Source organism: Coloeus monedula (assembly GCF_965178545.1).
Source record: "Coloeus monedula genome assembly, chromosome: 5".
Taxonomy (NCBI): Eukaryota; Metazoa; Chordata; class Aves; order Passeriformes; family Corvidae; genus Coloeus; species Coloeus monedula.
This window is the reverse complement of record NC_138785.1, coordinates 951,712-966,941: the sequence shown is the minus strand read 5'-3', so window position 1 is coordinate 966,941 and position 15,230 is coordinate 951,712. Positions and strand designations below refer to the sequence as shown.

At 44.6% G+C, this 15,230-nt stretch overlaps 1 protein-coding gene across 2 annotated transcripts; it reads right to left on the bottom strand.

Moving 5' to 3' along the window:
* Nucleotides 1–780: 780 nt before the first annotated feature.
* Nucleotides 781–13,252, bottom strand: SDAD1 (SDA1 domain containing 1). 2 transcript variants are annotated; one of them, XM_082281759.1, is made up of 22 exons: nt 13,102–13,252; nt 12,895–12,999; nt 12,632–12,730; nt 12,407–12,517; nt 11,822–11,893; nt 11,632–11,732; nt 11,299–11,356; nt 10,848–10,922; nt 10,361–10,462; nt 10,037–10,106; nt 9,222–9,325; nt 8,486–8,543; nt 7,888–7,946; nt 7,478–7,554; nt 7,065–7,162; nt 6,591–6,667; nt 6,102–6,234; nt 5,093–5,190; nt 4,429–4,625; nt 3,828–3,912; nt 3,284–3,445; nt 781–1,742 (listed from the first exon to the last, which is right to left on the bottom strand). In XM_082281759.1, the coding sequence occupies exons 1-22, from the start codon at nt 13,189–13,191 to the stop codon at nt 1,692–1,694; spliced, it is 2,082 nt and encodes a 693-aa protein (XP_082137885.1). In that variant the 5' UTR covers nt 13,192–13,252; the 3' UTR covers nt 781–1,691. The 2 variants fall into 2 exon arrangements, with proteins under 2 accessions (XP_082137885.1, XP_082137886.1); XM_082281760.1 differs by lacking the exon at nt 12,632–12,730.
* Nucleotides 13,253–15,230: the final 1,978 nt, after the last annotated feature.

Genomic DNA, 15,230 nt, shown 5'->3' with positions numbered 1-15,230 from the left:
ACAGCAGCAGGTAGAGGGGACCGGCTAACGCGTATTGCCCCGGCGCTGCTGCTGGGCCAAACTCATGAAAGCCGGTCCAACACCGTCGCTTCCACAACCAGGGCAGAGGGGACAAACCCACCCTTGGCACAGCTGTAAGCACGCTGGCTGACACAGCAAGACTGTAAACAAGAGGAAAACGAGAAGAGAGGAGACTAGACGCTTGTCCTCAACCCCGGGGCTAAAAAATTAACACTCCCCTTTCAGTGTCAGAGGTTATTCGTTTCGGGACACATACACAAGAAGGGAAACTGCTCAGCTGTTCAGCAGAAAAAACACCCCCAACCAGTACAAGTGGGGCTTATAGACTGTACTTTCCCCCTCTCCCTCCCTCCCCTACCTTTGTGTCCAGCACAGGCTCCACACTCCATCCCCACAATACTCCAGCTCCCCCAGCTACACGTGTTCCTCTACCTGCGAACTCACTGCTCTCCTTGCCAAGTACCAATCCCTGCCCTTCTCTCAAGGAGGAACATAAAATTTGAATACAACACTGCAAGGAGTAAAAAAAAAAATCCTACTTAGTCCTTCTCTCCCTAAAGCCTAAGTTTTTTTGCTCTAGGAAGCAACATGACAACAAAAACAATACAAAATCAGTACAAGAATTAAAGTTATTACAAATACATATTCAACAAATAGCTAAGTGAATTCCCACATGGGATATTAAGCATTAACCTGGTTTCCTAAAAGGAAAGGAAAAAAGAACCCCACTAAATGCATTTCCATTACACTGTGCACGTGGCACCTGCTTCTGCACCACAAAGAAATCCATTTCTAACAGACTTTGATAAAGGATGGTGTAAGTAACTCCCTCAAGTTACAAATAATTTATCAACTCCATTAAAACAGGTGGCCAGGGAAGGTACAAAGAACCCATTAATGGTCCCAGCAGAGGTCAAGGCTGAAGCACACATGAAACCTTAAGATTTGTCTAAACGTTAGACAAAGAATCCAGACATCCACGTGATTCTTGCACATACATGCCAAGAGACAGCAGAAAGCACACCACTATATGAAAACATTCCTTTTTTCTTTGGCACATGATGCGGTTCTGGTATTTAAATGGCAATAAACCCCCCCATATCCCAATACACTAATTTTATTTTTGTTTTCTGAGTAAGCCACAATGAACTGTTCTTCCCCACAACTCTTCACTTGAGCTTACCTGCATCACAGATGAATTTGGTCTTGCTAAACTGGTCAAAACCAGCTACTCAGACAACAGCTTACTCCATCTGTACTCCAAGTCAGGCACAGATACTATATCAACATGCTTTATAGACTGACCAGAATATTCTTTTCCCTTTCTTTTGCTTAGTCATTAATTGCCTCAAGCAGAATTTCTACCATATGGTTGTGTATTTTAATACTTACACATACAAAACCCACTGTAAGTAAATTACATTTAATAAAAATATAACTGCCTTCTTCCCTAGAATGCTTTAAGACCAAATTTAAATGCTCCAAGGATTAAGGCCTCTGTCCTATAGATGCAGTATCCATCAGCTTGCAAGAGTTCCGTTTGCATTTCCTAACGGACCAGAGCTAAATCCATAAGGCACCACAGTCTTCCTTTCCCTCAGGGTGATGGTGGGTGGAAATGAGCATCTCCAGCGCTATTTCTTCAAGGGTGATTAAGTTCTCTCCAGCATTTATTTTAGCAGCTGTTTTCTCTTTTTCAGAAGTGCATCTCGAAGAGCAAGCTTCAACATAAAACAAGAGGGCAATATTCAGGTGAGGAGCATAATGACTGAGACAATAGCACTACCACATCAACAGGAAGCCTTTTCCATTTCTTTAACCTCTGATAAAACCACTAAGAGCTCATCAGCTCAAACGGGCAGCTGCAATGCAAATGGTAACAATTACAGTGGCAGAAACACAGGGGTTATTTACCTAAACTCCTGTAGCAGGTTGACCCTGGCTGGGTGTCATGGTACAGTACAGCTAAAGAGCTGAAAATTACCAAAGCGTATACAGAAGAAGATTAGAACAAACTTTCTTCTACTGACTCATTTCAATCAGAATAGATCAAGACAGTGTCAGTTCAGCTGAGAAGTGAAAATGGTGTTTTGCAGAAGAGTATTACAAAACTTGCTTTTCAAGGGGAAGAAGGAATTTTTACAAGTGCCATTATCACCCTAAAGAGATATTGTTGTGCTTCAAACATGTTTCAGCTAATAAAGGAGCTCCTTCTGGACTATAGCAAGCAGGTCATTTTATCTTACCACCAAAAAAGTGCAGCAGAATGCAGCACCATACAACTATGATCCTCCAGCCCACTCAAAACACTTGCAATTTATGGTTAACAGACTGGTGCTGTAGCCTAACTTCCGTGGGGAAAAATGTATGAATAAATGCTGCTCAGCAGTTACAGGTGAATTTAAAACATTAATAAGGACAAAATGCTTCAAGATGTTTTTATAATAACTGAGCAGAGTATAACTGTAAACAGTGGCTTCCTTAAAGTGCCTGCATTGCTCATTTGCAGCCTATTTGGCACATTCTGAGAGCTGGTTTCATGTTGTCAGCCCTAACTGAGGTGAGGCAGAATGATGTCAAATAAATATCTACAGAGCATACTAATCCACATCTTCCTGCTCAATCTGAAAAACTTCAGATATTCTCTACTCAGTCTACAAATAATCCCTGTCTTGCCCTTCCTAAGGCAACAAATTGCAGACAACTATCATTTGGATAAGGTATATGATCCTGGAAACAACTCAAAGTTTGTTCAAGAAGCATGTAAACACTTGCATGAAACAGGATCTGGGAAGAAAAAACAACTAGACCAGTGGATTATTCTACAAGTTTCTTGGAACATGTTTGGATGAGCTGCATTTAAGAATACCTTATAAAACCCTCAGCTGGCAGAGGCTTCACTACTGAGAACAGCATTAGTGTCGAACTACTGCTAAACTGTAGTGATTTCTTTCTAAACCACAGTTTCAAGTAGCTAATAAATAGCACTTGCATCTGTTTCTCAGGAACATTTGTGACAAGCTACGAGATGACCTGTAGGCCAGGACAATGAGTCTGTAACAGAACAGTAACAAGAGAAAAGTTAGAGACTCTGGAGAGTGAACCACAACCTGCAAAGTAGGGGCAGGACTCAAGGAAGGCAAGCCATGGGCTTTCTCTGAGCTGCCACAGCAACACCTCAGGCCAGAGGGTAGGCAGCACCACACCTGCACTAGGAGTTCCTGCTCACACTGCCCCATCCATCTCCGGCACGAAACATTACCTGCTTCTCCCTAAAGGAGCGCTTGTTCTTGGTCCGGACACTCCGGCTGTATCTCATCATCATGAAGTTCTTGTTCTTTTGCTTTTCTTTGTTGGAAGAGCTGGCAAATGGGTTAATTCTGGTTTTCTTTTTCACAAACTCTTTTCTGTCTGTTTTTCCAGCCTAGAATAGACAGTGCAATAGAGCAACAGGGGGTCATTTTCCTTCCCCTACCACCACCATCACCAGCCTGATAGTAACACATCCTATGGCAGCAACAACAAATCTGGGTTCAGGATGTCTGTGTCCATACATGCCTTCTCCCATGCCAGCTGTATTTATTAAGTCACAGGGAAAACTGTCTGTTGGCATGTTCATGGCCACTTGTGACCAAGAGAGGCTGTTTATTTGTTACAGCCAAGATGCAACAGCAAAGAACCAAACAAATAATCTCTCAAAACCCACATGGCAGCTGGGCATCCACCTTAGATATGCAACCCCAGCATTTCCTCCCACACAAGACAAACCCAAACCCAGAAGGACAGGACACAGAACAGTTCCTCACCTTTGCAGTTGCCAATCTGGTCTCCTTGTCTGACTTGGGCTTCTTATGCAGATGTTCAATATCTCTGAGTGAAAGCAACTCCCCCCTACACACAAATTCAGTAATATGTCACCACACAAAACTTCATCTGGCAAGGAAAACAAGATGCCCTCTTCACCCTTTGTCTCTCACCCATCTTAGGCCACAGTCCTAGCATAAATTTAAACACAAATGCTTCTTGCTCCCTTCAGGCTGCTCCTCTTGTGTGGGACATCCATTACAAAAGTCCCCCATTTCTATTTTCAAGTCTTGCTTTTTGCACAAAGTTTAACAGACACTGGAGATATAACCACACAGCTACAGCTACAAAAAAAACCCTCTCATGCGTCTTGACTTGAACAAGGTAAACAGTCTCAGACCTTCCACCATGTTTTTCCCACCTTCCTCATGTCTTGTCTCCCAGTTATAAGGCAAGCCCCCAGCCCAGGATCCATTCTAGGCTCTGGCTGCTGGCTGTCATCAGGAAACACTGATAAACAGCAGAGCTCTGTGCCCTGCTGCAATGAAGAGCTGCATCACTAGAGGATAGGTAAGAAAAAGCACTCAACATTGCATAACCTACCTGCCCTCCTCCTCATCTTCATCATCTATTTCAACATATTTCCTCTTTGCAGCTTTGCCAGGTGCAGAATTAAGTTCTTTGGAAAGCTGGGCAAGGCGTATTTTCTTGAAGTCTTCCTGAGTTAGCAGCCTGCTTGTACTGACTGCTGCAGCCTTGGCTTTTCGTTCCTCCATGGGCATGCTTCTCACTTTTTCTGCCTTTGGAAAAGAACAAGGCACAAAAGAATCATTCGCAGCTTTGCAAACCACTCCTGTGCCACAATCCACGATCCTTGCCTCCCAAATACACATTACGCAACAGCAATATTGTTGGGAAATGCTACAACCAGACATCAGGATTTTTCCTTGTCTCATATCCAACATCTAGTATCTGAATAAAGTACAAGCACACCAGATTTCGGGAGAAAAAGCTCTCAGCTGACTATCACAGCTCTGAAAGCATTCAGCCCTGAGAGAGACCTCCCCCTTCTCCACTCCCACCCTAACAACATGTACTTCAGCAGGAGCACTAACCAGCACTTCAGCCTCACTGCTTCAGGACAGCTCACTCTGAAAGCCTGGGTAGGTATTTAAGAGCAGCCACATCAAAGTGAAGAGCAAGAGGATCTGGTCTGTGATTAACAAAGACTCATTTGTATTTGGCATAGAAGAGACTTGAAACTCACTACTTGTTGCTGCTCCTCATCTGAGGAGTGATGCACATCAATCCATTCTTCATCTTCATTGTCCTCCTCCTCACTCAGACTAGCGCTTTCCCAGCCATCTGCTCAGGGAACAAGTACAGAGCTCTTAATGCAAACTCATCTCAACTACCTGGATTGGCAATAACTGATGCTTGGATCACCTGCTCTTGCTGGCTTTCATTTATTTCACCCATCTCCTAACAGCATTTTGCCCAGGGACATGATCCATGCTATGCTCTGCAAAGCTCTGCGCAAGAGCTCCAGATCAAGATCCTGAAAACAAAGTGCATTTGGGACAGCCTGAAGCACCACAGGAGTTCACAGACACTAATTACACTCCTCAGTCACAGTGTTCCCCACTCCCAGCCACCTAAATCAAGAAGAGAACTACTGTGATTTGTATCTGGGTTAGTTACAACAGCCTAAGCATTGCTCTTCACTGCTGTGCTGGCCAACGTGCTGAAGTTGCCAGCTTCAGCAACCAAGCACAATGTTAAGAGTGATCACTGCACAGCATGTCCCAGCAGGGCATTCATTCCTCCAGCACAGCTCCTGCAGCATCTCCAAGGCACTCAGGCTTCATTTGCCAAACTCTGCCTTGCTTTTAAAGATCTCCAGCTCTTTTCCCCAGCTCAGGCAGGGGGTTCCAGGGTGTGTAAAAGCATTCACACAGGAAGTGAATTAACTAAGCCAAATATTATACCCAAGCACTATTTTGGCGTTCAATATTTAAAGGTTTTCCTTAGGATAAGCTGAACACAAAGTTCGCAGCTGTACTGTCTGTCCCTCTGCTTCCCCCTCTCAGAGTGTATCATAAAAAGCAACACAGCACCAAACCCCACTGACAAACCACGCTTACTCGAGGATAGACATGTGCAAGCCAAGGCACAAGACAGCAGGAAGCAAAATGCACAAACACCAGGTTCCATGTCCACATAAAATCTAAGTGACAGTGATGCCCAAAACAGAATTCTTATGGAAAAAGGCCAACCTTCCTCTTGGGTTCCTCCCTCTTCCTTTTGATCCTCAACCTCCAGTACTTCTGCTCCTGGAATGTAATCTTTGGCATCCAGTTCTCCATACTCATGAATCCTGGCTTCCACCGAGGCCTCAGTAGGCTTGCCCTGTACATTAACAAAACACACATTAAAGCAGGCTATTTTAATGCCCACCAATCCAAGAAAATGTCTGGGGGAACAGGAGGGTGTGGGTCTGAAGACCTTTCCTTATTTCATGAGGCAGAGTTTAATGACTCAAGTTGAATGAATCTCAGAAAAAAGCTGAGTTTCAGGAGCATGATCTAACCATGAGTTAGATGAATTTGGACTAAGGAAATGTGGAAATAATAGCACATTATGTCCAAAGGCAGTAGGCAGAGGGAGCACACAGGCTCCACCTTCTCAAGAGGACACTGAGACCACTTCTCATAATTTTTGAGCCTATCAGTTTTTAGTGAATGCAAGACATATGAAACACTTACCCTGAACTTCTTCTGCAGCATCTCTGGATTCAGAGAGCGGAACAGGTGTATCAGAGTTCTTGCAGACATCATCACATCTGCCCAGAAAATGAGAGAGTCAGGAAAAAAGCAGAACTTTGAGCAAACCACAAGCCCACACAGATCACCAGTATTTACAGCCTACTCATGTCTTCTCTGAGGTTATGGCTCCCTCAGATTTCTCTGGTATAGGACATAGCACTTCCATAGGGGCTGATTCTTCTTAACCCTTTCTCCTTGCTTTATTTTTGTCAATTAATCCCCCTGCCACAACTACCCTTGACTGTTTTGTCTCCCATGGATACACACTCCAAATAAACAGAAGTAACCCAAACACTGAAAATCGTCTCAGCCCATAAAAACCAGTTAGGATAGCACTACCTTGAAGGCTGTAACTGAAGACCAAATAACACAGGGGGAAAAAAGGGTTTAAAGTCATATCCATATAGTATTTACTTTTATTTTTATGCGTCTTGTACTGAACAAGGTCTTGGAGCAGATCTTCAGTCATGGCTAAGGGACATCTCGCAGTGATTTCTTTTATTGCATTGATTCTGAAAAAATAGAAAATGAATTATTTGCTCAATACCAGTTAGGAGAAAATGACACTTATAGTCTGAATTACCCACAAGTTGAAGAACCTTATACAGCATTTATACAACATTTGGTGTAAGAGGAGAAAACCATCATGAAATACTCCCAACAAAAAACCAGAAAGGTGAAGCTGAGATACTGTCTTAACTTTCGACTCAAGCAGCTTCTTGAAAGCATAGTACAAGTGACAGGAATAAGTCACAAGTGGTTTAAAAAAATACGCATTTTACCACAACATCTGGAGTTTGACATCACTCATACCATCCTCTACTCACCCCACAGTCATGACCTCCCCAGAATTCTTGTCTGTGACAAAGTTGTTGGCAATAGTCATCAACACTGACTGGATAATCTGAAAATAAGAAAAAAAAAGAGTACGTACTTAATAAAAACTTAACACACTTAGATGTGATTGACAGAAAAATCCTTTCTCATAGAAAGCCATCAGGACATGCCAGTAGAGCCCACAAATATTTTCTAAACACACGTTTTCCTGCAGAAAATAAGACAAACATCTTGTTCTCCCCCTTTATGAAACAGTCCCTTAGGACTTCCAAAAATAGCTGAAATGACCATAAGCTTTTCCCAACATTTCTGACCAATTCCCTTTCCTCCATCCCCACACACATAGCATTCAGATGCTGGCCTGCTGCCCATTCAACATCAAACACAGGTGAACACTGACCTCAGGTGGTACCAGCTGATGTGAAGCCTGTGCAGCAAACAGAAGAATCTTTGTCACTTCTGGAAGAAAAGCAGAAAGATGCCAAAACATATTGGTGCAGCTTGCTCCAGCCAATAAACACATCCCTTAAAACACAAGAAGCTGCTCAGTCAATCCCAAAGCTATTTAGCCAGAAGTTCTTTGGGACAACTGTTTCTCCTCTCCCACCAAGCATTAGGAGCGCCTCTGGCCCCCACCAAGCAGCAATAGCCAGCTAAAGCAAAAGGAAATGCTCCAGAACTGGAGTTAAAAACCAGTAAAAGGAAGCAGCATAAGGCAATCATGCTCAGCTAGTCAGGATTAGGGACTCATTTCTTTTATTCCTTTGCTGGAGCTTCTCAAATCCTCAGGTAAGGAGCCATGAGTGCACACAGCCTCCACAGAAGTCCAAAGCACTTGGCACTTCTGGCAGTCAGGGACTTGTACTTCCTTTGTCCGCACTCTAGACTATTCCTGCTTCCCACCAATCCACTGCTACCTTTCCAGTTTCACTGCCACTCGCATGAAATGCGTGTACATGAGACATGAGGGATCAGCAGTACCTAGAGTAGTGACTTACCCCTCTGATGGGGCTGAAGGAACCTCTGAACAAAGGGGTAGAAATTAAAAAGGAAAAGCTGCAAGACAAATTGTAACATATTATCTTTTTGTCTTTCAACTTGACATCACCTTCACAAGCTGATACATTGTAAAACCATCTCATTCTATAAGGTGCTCTCCAAATGGCTCTGATTTTACAGCATAATATTGTCTCCTGTATGGAGTTTGATATCTGTAGGGCAAAAATTAATTGTACCAAGATAAATCCAGCTGCAGTCTCTCTGCACCTAGTCCTTGCCGTGGAAATCCTTATATCCTCTGAAACGCCTCCACTTGGACTAGATTACTCTTTACTTAATCCAGCACAAATATTTTATCACTGGGTCATGTGCACAAAACCCTCCAAGTGCAGGAGCTGCCAGTTTCCCTCTTGTTGAGCACCACCTGGCTGACAACTCTGTGGTCAGCATGAGCAGCTTCCTAGGAAGGTCTTGGAAGCATCAAGTTCTCCTCTATTCTTTAGAGACAGCTCAGCTATTCCAGACAAACACCCTTCTCTATCAGAGCTCCCTTAGTACCACACGAAGTCTGTACTACTGTGTCATTCCATGAGGCCCACTGCTAACTCCCTGACCATCCCTATGCACTTTTGGACATACAGAAAAATTAAACCTCATTTTCCCGAGGCATGAGGCCAGAACATGCCCACATCCAAACCAGGCTAGCTACCAACAGACCACCATAAAATTACATACCTCATGTATTCCAACCAGCCTGGATATTAGGTCCATGAGCATCATCTTCACTTCAAATCGCTCCTTGCAGCTCTCCAGCTGCTTCAGCAGTTTCTCAGCAAAGTCTAGAAGCAGAAATAGATTTGCAGTAGACTGAAAGAGCACAACACCAAACTCAAATGGGATTAGGGTCAAAATGAGCAGTTTGATTTGTTCTTATTTCTAAGCCCCTGTGCTCTTTCACAGAAGAAATTAAAGGTGACTGAATCAGTTATTCCAATAGGTTTTTTCACTTCTCATATGCCTAAAAGGCCTGCTGTGCACAGGGGTTCAGCAGAGGGAACTGGCAGACATTCCCCAACATCATAAGCGCAAGGTGAGCATTGAAAACTAAATTTTTAGATACATTTTGGGTTGATCTGAGAAAATGAAATCCCCAGAGGATCACTAGAACAGACCAAGAGCAAATCAAGTGCTGTTAGACAAGTATTTTAGCAAGGGCTGAACCAGAGCAGTTACATAGATCAACTACTCTGGGCTCACCACATTACTGCCTTCACACATACAAGGGAGGCAGAGAGCCATGTCCTGATCTGTAGAAACCCAAAGCAGATGATGCAATATTCCTCCTTCCTTGTCTCACTGCCTACATGTGCTCCACTACAACAAGCACAACAGGACTGATCTCTCCAAGTGCAGTGAAACCTGGAGTAAAAACACATTCCAAGTGTCACATCTGCACCTAGCTGTCACTTGTGTTCTCCTGGCAGAGCTGTGTCCAAGCTTCCCTGTGCGGGATTAACACAAATCGCACTAAGAATCCACTGCACGCTCACCTTGGGGATCATGAATCAAGTGAATGGCAGAGAAATTGAACACCTCTGGCTTGCTCTTCTTTTTCTGCTTCTGCATGGAAACAAGAGTAAAAGACATTTTTCTCTTTCTGTGAGTAAAGTGCTTCAGTTTCAAGGTTGCTGTCAAAAGATTGTTGCCTCTTCAAAAACATTTTAAAAGCTAGTCCTGGATGCTAAAAACTCTCCCTGTTTTCAACCACACAGGATTACGTAGCACCCGTAGCTAAACAAGCTAGGCAACAACAGGACTTCAGTACTAGAAGGATTAAGCCAAGATGATGAGAAGGAAGACACAGCTCTCCTCACCTTGAGGACCTTCATAGCTTTCTCCAGTTTCTTCTTGCGCTTGGTGGTTTTCTTGTTGGTCGCATAGCGCATCATCAGATCTCTGGCTGTGGGGCCATCATCCTTGGGGAAGGAACACAACACTCAGGCAACCCAGGCTTCAAATGGCAATCAGAGAAACAAACCACCAATATTTTTCAAGACCACATACTCTGAAAACTCTCCCCCCTTCTTAAGTGTCAGAACACACAGGTACCAGCATTTAAATAGAAAACCAAAAGAGCTCTTGGCATTTCTATCTTTTAACAGACAGCAAACACATCCTGCCATCACTTGGGGCCCGCTGTCAGACACTAAAATTTTTTGTGAAGCACAGAAACATCTGGAGAAAACTAGACCGGACAGTAGCACAGAGGTAGACAGACTAGCAGAGCCAGAGTCACCAAGATAACAGAACTAATAAGGGGTCTGAAGAACAGAGAAGGGAGTATTTGGTCACAACACCCACCTCAGACTCTGATTCGCTGTCTTGTTTCTCGTCTTCATCTTTGCCAAGGAAGAACTTCAAACTAGCAACTAACACCTGAAAAGTAAAGTGAGTTCATGTGGGACAAGCCTCAAGAGCCAACACAGAAGGCCCAATATTCAGTCAGACCCCAGGCAGGATAGCTGCTCTCCTCATTTAATCAAAGGTTCACAGCACCAATATTAAGGAAGTGATATCATGACAGTCTCCTCTGAATAGCAGTGAAAAGTGCACCCACACTCCCCACAGCATTCTACACTCATTACAAAATAAGCTGCCAAGCTCCACCTCCTCCCATGAGTAGCATTTTGAAAATTAAACAACCAACAGACAAATCAGTGAAGTTTGTTTGCAGTAACAACATATTAAGTTACATCGCATGAAAAAGGCAGCCAAGGTAACAGCCAGTGTATCAAGTGATTTCTGTTCTCACCTTGGTCACTTTGGAAAAGCACGCAGTTGTGATGACATTGACTGTTTTGGCATCATTCCTGGAATAAAACAAACCACATCTTTTATTTCAAGTCTGGCAATTTCACATTATTCTCAGAAAATTGCTTCTCACCAAGTATTAAGCAACTCATTTCACACAAGACAGTATTTCTTCTCAGCTAAATTCCTTGGCACAAGTTACAACCCCATTGGGCTACAATTAAGAAATCTATTCAAGTCACTGTCTCTGCATTATGTTTTGGACTATGCCCCACAAACGATACCCACATGCCCCACAGTAAATGGCAAATCAACACAAGCCTGCCAGACCCACCAAATATTCCTTCTGTAAAGCTCTATCATCACATCCAGAGATATCTTGGCAGCGGTGGGATTGCTGTCTCTCAACATTGTGTACATGAAGTTCTGCAGAGCCTAAAAAAGAAGTGGAAAACATGTTTTTAGAGGTCTTCCACAAGAGCAGGAGTACAGTTCAAAGTACACATGAAAGGCAAAGCACTGACCGTGTTCACTTTGTTGTTCTTGTGTTTAGCATTGACATTCTTGATGTCCGTCACAATGTGAGTGTACAAGGTCTGCAAGGGGAGAGACGACAAGAAGTAACACGCAGAGACAACAGCGTGCCCAAGCACTGACATGAGAGCCAGATGATCACAACTGAGAAGATCACTCGAGTTACAGCAGCAAAAAACCAGGACATGACCCTGTGAAGACTCACGTATTTGAAAATCATACTGAATTTACAGTACAGCAAGGCAGGACAATGAACAGCATCAAATACTGCTTCAAATCCTACCCCTGCTTCACTCAGGCCTGCTCTGACAGCCAGGTTTGTCACCTGTAGACACACACAGATGGTTCAATCCCAAACAGGACAAACCTACAACCTGCAACAGCAAGGTGTTTACAGCAGCAGAACTCAGTTATTATTCCAACACACAGCTAGAGCCCTGCCTCCAGCACTGACTGCTGAAACAGCTGGGCTATGTTAAACTGCAATTTCATAACCAAAGAACAGCTGCCTATCCTAGCATTACCTCATTGGCCAAAACCCACTGGAAATGAAGATTTTTGTCAGCACACCTTACCTTTCGTAGCAGCTTATCGTGACACCGCAGCAGTTGAAAGAAGAGCTCCAGCAAACTCGTGGGATTTATTAGATTCTTGTTTCTCAACAGGATCAGAGCCTTACAGAAGGTCTGTAAGGGAACCCAAATTTCACATTCCTCTCCAGCTCTCCTCTTTATTGACAAGCAACCCACAAGCTCTCAGCTCACGCAAAGGGCAGGCTGAGCCCAAGGCGCGGGTCTCACCATGCGCAGGTCGGGGTCCAGGACCGTGTGGTGGTAGGAGAGCAGCTCCTTCAGCTGCTGCGGGAAGCTGGCCATGTGCTCGGGGTAGCAGTGGGCAACCTGGAACGGACAGGGCAAGCGAACGCTCTAGAGCGCACCTGGGGTTACCTCACAGGCCTCGCAGGGTGTACGCAACCAGCAAAGCTTAACTGCTTGTGTATCAACAATAGTCACTGGAGCCGGCATCACGCACAGGCTGCCACAGGGCAGGCGCTGGGGCTCACCTGCGCCAGGAACATCAGCAGCTCGGCCAGCTCCTTGCTGGGCTTGTCCGGCTGGAAGGTGAAGATCTCCACATGGGACTGGTAGTGGTGGTACTGCTGCAGGAACTGCGCACACACAGGGAACGGCGGCAAATGAGCAACACCAGCCCGTACCCCCGTGCCCGCGCCAGCCTCCCCGATCACCCCCCCCCCCCCCCCGGTCCGCACCTCCTCGGTGTAGGAAGTAGGGTCGCGCTTGATGAGGTTCTGCAGCTGGGGCAGGTTGCTGGGCAGTTTGTTGCCCTGGCGGCCCGACATGGCTGCGGGCACCGGCACCGGGTGTGAGCGCACCACGCGAACGCTCAGCTGGTCGCCGCCATCTTGGCCCGCCCCTGACGGCCGCCGCCGAGGGACAAATCTCCGCGGGAGGCGCGCGCCGCGCTTGGCGCCCCCTGGCGGCGGGAGCCGTGGGCGGGGAAGGAGGCTCCTGGCGGGCTCGCTTCCCTCGGGACAAGGCTCGGGCAGCCCCGCGGCGGGAAGGCGGCAGCAGGCAGGGCACGGACCGCAGCCGCCGCCGCAGCCTCCCCGCGAGCCCTCGCGGCACTTCCGCACACCTCCCGTTCCCCTCCCTTGCCAGCGGTTGGGAGCGAGGATTCCTCGCAGTACACCTCACATAACCACTACAGAAGTGAATCCTCAGTGAGGAAAAAAGGTTGATTCCAATTTAGTCTTTTTAAAGTTTAGCTTTTGGTCATGATAATCGAAAGCTGATGCCTTCACTTGCATAGTTTATACTTCCTTTAGGCAACTGCTTATTCACCCTGTGGAACGAAATTGTTATTCCTTGATACAGTGTACTTAGCAAACAGTAGTAAATAATTCCGGTCCAACAAATGCTCTTCCATACAACCACACGAGCTGTATCAGAATAGCATCAAGGCTTAAACAGGGCACAGTCCAAAACCATTAATATAACTTCCCGTTTAAGCCACCATGACTTCTCTGACTGAAAGGCTTTTCTCTGCGTTGGTAAGAATCTCACAGCCAGCTGCAACCACCTAAGCACACACCTGCTAGTGGGTTGCCAGTGGCAACCTGAATGTACCACCTCCGGTGAGATTGGGCTTTCCCGTGCCTATTAAAGCAAGAAGAATACACCCTCTTCTACATACCTATACAGCTCACAGAAATACAGTTTTAGCATCACTTGGAGAGCAAAATGACTGCAAAAGTAAGAGAAAAACCTGTTACTGAGTGCATAAAACAAAAGCAAGCCATCCATCACCAAAAGAGCTAAACGAATATTTAATACCTTTACCTTGCCAGCTATTAATTGGGTTCATTAGCACCTAGACCTGCTCAGCCTCTGCTTTCAGGTGGCTTTACTTTAATGAACCCTCCAGCACAGCCCTTAAATGACCCAGCCCAGGGACTTGCTTGATCCTGCACCCTCAGTGGTCCACCGTTATCTCAGCATCCTTAGCTCAAAGGTTTGCAAAACCAAAATACCACTACACAGGCCTTTTTCAACCTAACAATGAGAAAAAGAGCTAAGCTTTACACTAAACTGCTCCAACACGAGTCACTGACTGACTAAAGCACAACATTTGCACTTAAAATGAGAAGTAAACACACTGCTTAAGAAAGGCATGGAGCAAAACAGCCTTATCCATACTCAAGGACAAACCTAAATACCTATTATCTCTGCAGAAGCAAGCCTATTGCTTTGATTTCTACAAAGGCTATTAACAAGGTTCGACAAACAAAGCTATTCACTTCCATTACATATAAATAAAGCACAAATAAAAATCATCTTCCTAAACAGTTCATACTCATTTAATATTAAAGTATGCATGCTTAAGCAACTAGCACATAATAGAATATTCCCTATAGTGCCTTTAAGGAAAAAAAATCTAACTTTAGGGGCCTTTTATCAAAGTTGTTACCTAGGAAGCCACAAAAGTCAGATTACTATGTAAATTAACATTGAATGCCTGCACTAAAAGGGCTTCCAGAATTAGCCTTTATGATTAATCAGACTTTTGGCCAGCATTAAAAAAAAAAAAAAAAAAAAAAAAAGGCAAAAACAAACAAGCAATTTCTGTTAAACAAACACCCCAAAAGACACCTTACCATAACTTTTATTACTAATCCCAGAAAAACAGCTTGGGCCCTGGTGTGAGCATTTATACCCAAAGCCTGTTGTCTCCTGCACAGATTGGTTTGATTACCATGTGCAAATTAGGCCAGGAATGCTTAAAGGCTCCTGGAAAAGACCAGCTGCTTCTTGTTTGTGGATGGTGGGGCTGTGTTAGCGAGCCTAAGTGCTAATATTAAGGAAAAAACTATCAGTTTGA

What these genes read in the sequence shown, in the direction of transcription:
- SDAD1 (XM_082281759.1), bottom strand. Translation starts at nt 13,191, where the DNA reads ATGTCGGGCCGCCAGGGCAACAAACTGCCCAGCAACCTGCCCCAGCTG. An exon ending in AGAACAACAAAGTGAACACG is followed by an intron (nt 11,733 to 11,821) that starts GTCAGTGCTTTG and finishes CTTCTTTTTTAG; the next exon opens with GCTCTGCAGAACTTCATGTA. An exon ending in CTTTACAGAAGGAATATTTG is followed by an intron (nt 11,357 to 11,631) that starts GTGGGTCTGGCA and finishes GTTTTATTCCAG; the next exon opens with GAATGATGCCAAAACAGTCA.